Source organism: Plasmodium knowlesi (assembly GCF_000006355.2).
Source record: "Plasmodium knowlesi strain H genome assembly, chromosome: 12".
Classification (NCBI taxonomy): domain Eukaryota; phylum Apicomplexa; class Aconoidasida; order Haemosporida; family Plasmodiidae; genus Plasmodium; species Plasmodium knowlesi.
In genome coordinates this window covers 1,904,186-1,913,646 of record NC_011913.2, presented here as the reverse complement: position 1 = coordinate 1,913,646, position 9,461 = coordinate 1,904,186, and the positions used below count along the sequence as shown (strand labels likewise).

The 9,461-nt window shown below is 38.4% G+C and overlaps 2 protein-coding genes across 2 annotated transcripts; one reads left to right on the top strand and one right to left on the bottom strand.

Annotated features, from left to right (window-relative positions):
- Positions 1 to 724: 724 nt before the first annotated feature.
- Positions 725 to 6,034, top strand: PKNH_1243000 (uncharacterized protein; the record flags this gene model as incomplete). The annotated part of the gene is made up of 2 exons (XM_002260444.1): positions 725 to 845; positions 1,038 to 6,034. 2 exons carry the CDS (start codon positions 725 to 727, stop codon positions 6,032 to 6,034), a joined length of 5,118 nt encoding a protein of 1,705 aa, XP_002260480.1.
- Positions 6,035 to 7,346: 1,312 nt separating this feature from the next.
- Positions 7,347 to 8,420, bottom strand: PKNH_1242900 (cytochrome b-c1 complex subunit Rieske, putative; the record flags this gene model as incomplete). The annotated part of the gene is made up of 1 exon (XM_002260443.1): positions 7,347 to 8,420. The coding sequence occupies one exon, from the start codon at positions 8,418 to 8,420 to the stop codon at positions 7,347 to 7,349; it is 1,074 nt and encodes a 357-aa protein (XP_002260479.1).
- Positions 8,421 to 9,461: the final 1,041 nt, after the last annotated feature.

Genomic DNA, 9,461 nt, shown 5'->3' with positions numbered 1-9,461 from the left:
TTTTTTTTTTTTTTTTTTTTTTTTTTTTTTTGTTCTTGGGCGTTTTAAGTTCAATAACATGAGGGAAAGTCCTGTTAAACGCTTTTCTTCAAATGATCGAACTTAAATGTACCTGTATGCGACTCTTATAAACCCGTGCGCCTTTCGAAGAGCACACAAAGGAGAGCGCTTTCGGTTGTGTTTTATAGTACTATCCTTTTGTTTGAGGCGCAACCCATTTCTTCGTAGCGCTATTCATTTGTTTACAGTGCCGCCCCTTAGTTCGGATTACGGCCATTTAGTTCGTAGGCGTCTCCCATTTGTTCCATCTCCAACCCTTATGACCTTCCCAATTCGTCGATTCTGTAACATCCCCCTTTTCCGTATCAAGTCAAAACGGGAAAACCACAAAGACACAGGAACGGCGGCACCCCCTTTTGGAAGTTTATTGGAGCGGAATTACAATGCCCCCACGCGACCATCCCTCCTGTGACCACACTGGTTTATCGCCACGCCAAGCAAATCGTGCAGCATGCGACTTCTCAAGTATCCAAATAAGTGCCCGCGCACCTGCAGAAGTAACCGCTTAAACGGCCCCCGCAACAGTGCTCAGTTAACGCTCCATACCAAAGGGGAGACACACGACCAGTCTTCAAAACTGCAGAGTAGCCAGAAAGCTAAGTAACAAAAAAAAAAAAAAAAAAAAAAAAAAATTGAAACGTTACTATTAAGGAAGACAAGGAATATGATATGGTGGTTTTTAATTTCAATAAATTTTTTGTTTTTTCTGATAAAAAGCTTTTTCACCCCCAAAGATACGACTTATATGAACGACATAAATAACAACCAAGATAGCGCGTCGACAGGTATGTGTAACCGTTTCATCGCTGAGTAATCGTTTCATCGCTGAGTAATCGTTTCATCGCTGAGGAACCGTTTCATCGCTGAGGAACCGTTTCATCGCTGAGGAACCGTTTCATCGCTGAGGAACCGTTTCATCGCTGAGTAACCGTTTCATCACTGTGTAATCGTTTCTCCACTCCCGCCTCCCCTCGCAGAAAAATACATTCTAGGCGAAAACTACAACCTCACCAGTCTGAAGCTGAAGATTGACTTCGGTTCCCTAGACACGGGGACCAAGATAATAGAACACAGCAAGGGAATTATAAACATACGATCGATTCAACAATACGACTATGACAGTTACATGCTGACACCATGTAATTCGGACATCTGGTGGATCTACTCATTCAGTGACATTATACACATCGAAAAAATTGGATTAGTTTCACTAGAGCATTATGCATCCAATTTCAAAGTTATAGAAATATTAGGAACTGATGTATACCCAACAAAAAAATGGAAAAAATTAGGAAAAATAGCAACGAACTTTACCAAGAGCTTTGAACTTTTTAACATATATGATTATTGTAAAAATTACGATGAAGATAACTGTTGGGTGAAGTATATGAAGTTTGTAGTTTTGTCTCATCACAATTTAGAAAATAATTATTACTGTACTTTAACACATTTGCAAATTTTTGCTTCTTCTGGTGTTGATATGCTCAGTGATAAAATATACTCCGATGATAACATCACTGAGATTGAAAAAGATTTCCACGACAATTACAAACATGAGAAAAATGAAAAAATTCGCGATCATGAAATTATTGAAAATTTGGAGGTTCTCCTTGAGGACAAGGAACGCATGCAGGGTGGAGGAACTGCAGCAGGACCAAGCGATCGCATATATGGACAGAGACACGTAGGCAACAACCACGAAGAGGATGCATTGCGCTCAACGGAGAGCATCACCATTGAACAGTCCCCCTCCGGTGCAACCCTCCCGACCTTGTCAAACTTTACACCTTTCGAAGGCTCCTTCCTAGATCCAGAAACGATAGAACAAGAATTAATAGACACGGATCTTATGGGTTCTAAGCTGATGGACACAGAATTGATCAAAAAGGAATTGATGGACACGGAGCTCATCGAAAGGGAATTAATGAACGCAGAACTTGTCGAGAGAGACTCCAAGAGTGGTAATTTTAACGAACCCTCACTTGAAAATTTAACAGAGCAAATAGGGAACGCGTTTGAAGAGAAAAGAGACCATGAAAGGAACACCATTAGGGAGGTTCAAGTGAATACAAGTCAGCATAAGGAAGAAGAGAAAGACAAAGTCAAAGAGAAAGAAAGAGTTATCGTGTCCTCCTCCTTATCGACAGAACAAAATGTGTTTAGGCAGAGAAGATACAACCAGGGCACCTCATCCCACTCGCTAGTCATCATGAACAAAGCTGTAAAGAAGAAATATGCTGTGCTCCAAAATTTTAACAAACTCAGGATATCCAAACTTTTGAAAAAATACCCATTCGTGAATTACAAAAATGTAATTAAGAAGTACATGCCTTACCTTGCCTACTTGACGAGGTCTAAGGACGAGCTCAGTTACCATCACGACAGCCTGAAAGATGCCATTCAAATGGATAGATTCATCAACCCCTTGGATGAGGCACCTCTTGCGAAAAGCACAGTGGGAAAGTATGTACCTACCAGTAGGCGATTTCTTTCTCCATTCTATCTGCTCCTTAGGGGGACCTTTCCAAAATTGTACAGTCGTGTGGATATCTCAAGACCCTATACCTCATACGGTGTAACGACTCCACACACTTTCGACAAGAAGACTATTCCAGCCAGTCCAAGTGGGACATCACAAAAGAAATCGTACAATATGAACTGCTACAACTATGGGGCTATCAAGAACGTGCAAAATAGTATACTACAGAATAGGCGTATATACTCTCTCCTTACTATATGTAAGGCCCGTCTTCTATGCCATCATGATATGGTTTGTTTGAAGAAACATGCAAGAGACATTAGCAAATTACTTACCTTTAGACGTAACTTAATCAAATCCACCTTCCGAAAGTATCTCATCTTCATATCTGGAAAGAGATTGCCCCCCCGAAGGAGAAAGAAGTATAAAATTTTGAAGAAAAAAAAAAGAAGAAAAATCAGAAAAAAAAGCGCAATGTTCAGAAAGCTCTTCTTATTAAAACAATTTAATAAAATAGGATATGTAAAAAAATTACACGTTTCTTATTCACCCATTTTTCATTTCCCAACATGCACTGTATCGAGGTATCTCCCGCGCAAGGAGGAGGACCCTCTCATGAATTATATTTGGGAAGAATTACAGCGACAGAATAGAATAAAGGAACAACCACAGGACGGATTGATAATGATCTACCTGTTCAATGAAGTAAGAAAAGCACAAACGACACGGAACTTAGGGAGCCTCAAATGGTGCTTTGATTTCATGAAAAAGTGGAAAAACACATTCAACTCGGTATTGCTTATGTATTTCATAAGATGTATACCACTGTCTAGTTTGCGCAATCGTGGCAGCTGTGTAGATATAATAATGAATGGACTTATTTTGAAGAAAAAAAACAAATGGACACTTGAGAAGGAATTGCAAAATCTTTTATTTGGCCATTCGGACAGAAGCAGGACTTGCAAAAGGCACGACCGTTTGGGGAAAACGGATTTGTCGTACTATGCCTACAGGGAGGAGGGTCAAGAGGAGGAGGACGATGTGTACAACGAGGAGGTAGATGTGGAAGAGGATGCTGAAGATGACACGGATAATGGGGCGTACTACATAGATGAGGAACAACCCCACTCGAAGAACTTCCTTAAGAATGACCAAGTTAATGTGGAACGCCCCCTCCTGAATGCTGAATCACCTCCAACGTTTAACACCTTTACGCTGTATCTTCACATGTTAAGATGCAGAAACGTGCACTCCCGCTACCACATAATGGTTCTAATGAGAAACCCCAGGGATATGAAGCTCATGGCCAAACTGATGACAGATATATGGAGTAACGTGTCTAGTCGCAACATGGGAGGAGACCTAAAGAAGGTCGAAAGATATATAAGAGGTGTCATCTTGAATCACGTAGCCAATTACACGACAAATAACCTTTCTTCAAAAAAATTACCCACTGTTAAGTATAAGCTAGTTTACACCATTTCCCCTTGGATGGGTAAAGCCACCCTCATGGACCTCTCCTATAGGGTGAAAAATAGGCGAAGGTTATTGCGAGCCCGACAGGATATTCTAAATGTACAGGAAAAAAAAGAGGAAAATATTCAGTATCAGAGAAAGGTGCAGTGCGAAGCGATTACAGAACTTTTTGTGAATTTAATTACAGGGCGTCTATCCTCTTGGAGAACAAGCTTAGAAAGAGAAAACAAAGGCGTAAAGGAAAATGAGCAGAGTGCAAGGACAGGGGGAGGTAGTAATGGCTACCTGAAGGAGGAATCAAAAAGGACATATCAGGAAAAGTACATCCAAAGGAGTCAACGTGGTCACCTTGACGAGGCAAACATGTGCCTAACCCTAAGAGAAATGGAAAACATGATATACTCAGATCGATATCTAAAAGAGTACGTAGACGAAGCAGGGATACATAAAGAAATGCAAAAGAAAGATAAAATGAAAAATATTATAAATGCAAAATACGAAAGGAAAAACAATGACAAAAGTATAAAAATATTGAACGAAATAAAAGAAACAGAAGAAAGCAATAGCAAACTTGTCAACGAAGTGTACGATATCATTAGCGAATATGATGATAACAATGAGTCGAAAATATATTCAGTCCAATTAAAATCCGGAAAACAAATCCCATTAATTATTAACAAACCAGAAAATAAAATGAAAGATAAAGTAATAAAAAGTGAAGCAAAAAAAAAATATATTAAAGACAATAAATTACAATACCTGGACGAATTTGATCATGTGCTCAATGATCACATCAAGTATGATCATCATGAACAAAATTGCATACGAGAAGAAAAAATTGAAGAAAAAGCAAAAAATACAAGAGGACATGCCCTACTGACATTAGTAGATAAAGTAAAAACCATTGAAAATAAAAATAATTACGTAATTTCCAAGTTAAAGGATGTTATAAAAATTACCAACAATAAAACAAAAATTATATATCATATGTTATCTAATTTTAAAATTTTACAAAACACAATTAGCCTTCTACTAAAATATATTATGATAAACGAAAAGAATATGAAAAATTTACACAAAAACAGAAACAAGTCAGAATCATTTTTCAAAATCTTTAAAGATATATGCATTTTACAAATTAATGATAAAAAACAACATTTTGATTCACTCCAATATATTTGCAATTATCTACAAGATTTACTATATGATGAGGTAGAAAAAATATATCTTTTCGAAAAATCCACCGGAGCCAGAGGCACAGCAGCAGCAGGAGTCGGGACAGGTCCAAGTGGTGGAAGAAGAACAAGTGTGCCCAACGGTGGAAGCACCTCTTCCTCCATCAACGGAAAATTCCCATTATGTGGTGAAGAAGAAGAAAATATACTGCTACATAATAAAAATTCCTTTCACGAGAAGAATTCTAATTTTATTTTTAAAGAGAAAAAAAGGAATATATTCAATTTCTGGTATTATGAAAATCATTGTCATAACGACATATTCAAAACACCCCTCATTTATTATAACTCTTCGGTGGACAGCCTTCAGACGTTTTATTTTAAAATTTATAATTTTTTCAGAAAATTAACCTCCTTTAACTACGTTGTGTATAAATTTAGGCACTACAAGAGGATGCTTATCAGTTATCTTACCAGGGGTCACCATGCCGGCGATTCCGGTGCGCAATTTAACAGTACACAGTTTGGTGATGCACAATTTAGCGGTGCACAGTCCAACGGTACACAGTCTAACGGTACGCAGTCTAACGGTACGCAGTCTAAAGGTACACAGTCTAACGGTACACAGTTGAACGGTACAGCGCACACCGGTGAGCAATTCGGCGGATCGCAGTTTGTCGGCGCGTACGGGGCTCCTCAGAATACAGGGAAACTGTACGCCTTCCTTTTGGGTCTCTTCCTGATAATTTTCCTGATAAACAATTTTTTCTGTTTCCTCCTGTACAAGCATTTATCGAATAAGTTGAACATGTTCGTTCAGGGCTGCACCTGTCACAGGAAGTGACGAGTGAGCACTAGCGCAAACGTGATGAGCCAGAGTAAACAGGCGGAAAAACAGATAAAAGAAAGGACAGAAAAGCGTACGGATGAATAAGACAATACCCACACCGCTTGATCACACTGCACACTGATCTTTCTTGTGCATTCGTCTTTACTGCGTTGCTCGCTCGTTAGCTTACCCGTGCTTACGTTTGTCCTTTCACATAATTGTTTTAGTCTTTTCACCCGCAGGGCATCCTTAAAAATGCCTCTTCATCCACATATTATCTACATACTCGTGGAAATCCCTTTTTGTAATGCTACTTTTTTTTTTTTTTTTTTTTTTTTTTTTTTTTTTTTGCGGTCCATTCGTCATTCTGAAACTTAAAATGCAATTTTTAAAAAACATTTACACAATTCCCTATTTTGTGCACAAGGCTGAAAAGGAGGAATCTTTACCCATACAGTCAGCGGCAATTTCGTCTGCGGGAAAAATTTGAAACTGACAAGGGAGGGATTTCTACAGAGTTTCTCATGCTTACCTGGAAGGTTGCATTTGCGTGTTCGGTCATTTCACCTATTCCTCCTTTTTAATGGACAAAATTCTTACTTCACTTTTTCACATCTTTCTTTCCTCCTCTTTGGTACACATTTCGCACAGAAAATGTGAACTTCTGGCGCTTTTACTACTTCATTTTAGCCGTCATCCTTTTATTGCTACCTTTTTACATACCTCTACGCATATTAAGGAAAAACCGTAGAAGCGGGACCTTATTAGACTACATACGTTGCACATGGATAAATGCGTACAACGTGGATGTCACGTCTTTTGGGGGTATTCCTCTTACCCTTGTCGACAATTATTTTGTGCACTATTGAATGGTGCCCAGCCCATGCTCAAATGGGTGCGCCATAAACACACATATATGTACATCTATATTTATATATACACGGCATGGTGTTTTTTAAAGAATGGCTTGCTTTTTTGTTGCAACAAAATTATGCCTACTGGGAGCGTAAAAAAAAAAAGAAAAAAAAAAAAAAAAAAAGAAAAAAAAGAAAAAAAATCCGAACGAACAAAAAGTGTAGTGCGCAATATGCAGGGAGAAAAAAAAAGGAACTGTTGCAATGGCACTATGAAGTTTCCACCTTCGTGAACGAGGGTTCAAATGAGTGGGTACTAGCGTCGTTCTACGCCTTTTCTAGTGTAGCCCTGATCTCTATCAGACATGGCTCTGCCAGTGCAGGTTTCTCATAAGGGGTGTTCGGCATCAAAAATGAATGGAGGAAACAACTCCTAAACGGAGCAACCGCAAAAGCACGCAACCACGCAAAGTTCATCCAATCTTGATCGTATTCTCGTCAACAAATTCGTAAGGGGGGACCTCCAAATTGGCTGGAGCGGGTCCTTGGCGAATTCTGCCAGAATTGTCATAATGGGAACCATGACAAGGGCAGAAGTAGCCGTGGTAATTTCCACCAGGGGCTGGAATGCAACCTAAATGTGTACAGACCCCTATATTAACTAACCACTCTGGTTTAATAGTTCGATCAGAGTCTAACTGAGGGTCTCTCATGGTTTCCACCAATTTGTCGTCCTCCTTAGCTCTCTGAATATCCTCAGGGGTTCGATGCTTTACAAAAATTGGTTTTCCTCTCCACTTGATTACGACGTGTTCTCCAGGGCTTACTGTCCTCATATCTAATTCTGTAGTTCCTTCTGCAACTAAATCTTTGGAAATCCAAAAGAAGTGCACAGATTTGCATATGGTTGATCTCATAATAGACGACATAATAAAAAAGTAGGATGCACTTATAAAATACATAAAGGTTCTTCTATCCGCATTTCCATTTCTTAATCTATATTCTCTAAAATCGGGATGATAATCTGAATTTATACTATCTGGATTGGGTGCATTTTCAGCATAACCAGCTGGTCGGAAGTTATGTGGTTCAAATTTACCAACTGAAACGACCGCAGGTTCTTTTGGGTTATGCCATACATCCGTTCTTGTTACATTGGCTCCACTCGCTAATTCACCTTTCTCTAAATTTGGTTTCCTTGGGAAAACGGGTTCAGCTGTTTGGTTATAATGTGCATATCTTGTCCTCACAAATATTCCTTCATACTGATGTGGATGATTTGACGGTTCAACCAATTCGGACAAATCCTCCACCCTCTTGTGGGAAATATTTTCCTTCTCTTCTATTTCCCACAGCTTTATATCATCTGCATGGTCGAACAAATTTTTATAACTTGGATTCTCTGAGGCTGGTGGTACTCGTTCGTTTTCCTTTATGTTATGGTTGAAGGTTCCTCCAAATGTTCTCTTCCCTATTTTGTTCAATTCGTTTTTTTTTAAAAATATTTTCCCCTTTATTAAAAAGTCAAAACTCCTTATACTTTTCATTTTGTTACTTCTTACTTGGTTATGCTATTATTTTCCTTTTTGTTTGTTCCTTTTATTTTTTTTTTATTTTTTTTATTTTAACTGTTTTTTCTCCTTTCTCCAAATTCGCAAATCTGGTTCATATTTCGCTTGGTACCTGTTGTGTGCGTTGGGTTCTTCTTGATTGGACTGCCTTTGATTGTACGAACCGCAAGGTTTGTTCTGGCTACACGACAACGTGTGTGTTCACCAATGCTTGTATACTCTATACCAGTTGTTTTCGCTTTAATATTTAGAGAACCCCCCTATCAGACGGCTCAGCAGAAAAGTAAATAATCCTGTCGACGACACGTAGGGTACTATTACCGGGTTGTCGTGGCCTTATGTGTCGCCTCTCGCGCAATAAATGGGATGCTAAGGCAATGTGCGCGTGGAACTAATCAAAAAAAAAAAAAAAAAAAAAAATTATGCATATATATAAACATATATGAACATTGAACATACCATTTGGCGCAACTTCCCCAAACTTTATGCTCACGGTGATACATAAATGTCTTATACTTTTTTCACACAGGGCAATTCATTACACTCCTTTTTTACAATATATATCCATTTATTCATTTTATATTTTCCCTTTTGTTCAACCTTTTTACATATTTTTTCTCAAATGTTGTACAATTGTTTCACAATTGTGGAACAATTTTTTTTTTTTTTTTGGCAAATGTACCTATATAACTTAGTAAAACACATTGGGAACGTTCCACGCGCGCCAAAAGTGTACAAAGGAAATGCGCATTTGATGCATCCCAACCTGGCATATACCATTTGTCATAACTCTTTTGGCGAGGTAAGGATGCTTCTTTACCGCTATGATGGGAAGTTGCTCACATAAGGGCAAAGCAAAAGGGAAAAAAAAGAAAAAAAAAAAAAATAATAAATAAATAAAATAAAAGAAAAGAAAGGGTAAAAAAAATGAAAGAAAAGAGGCCGGAAAAACAGAAAAAAAAAAAAACCAACATGTTCATCCGTACATATTATATTAGTGTACGTGCGCTGAGCGGC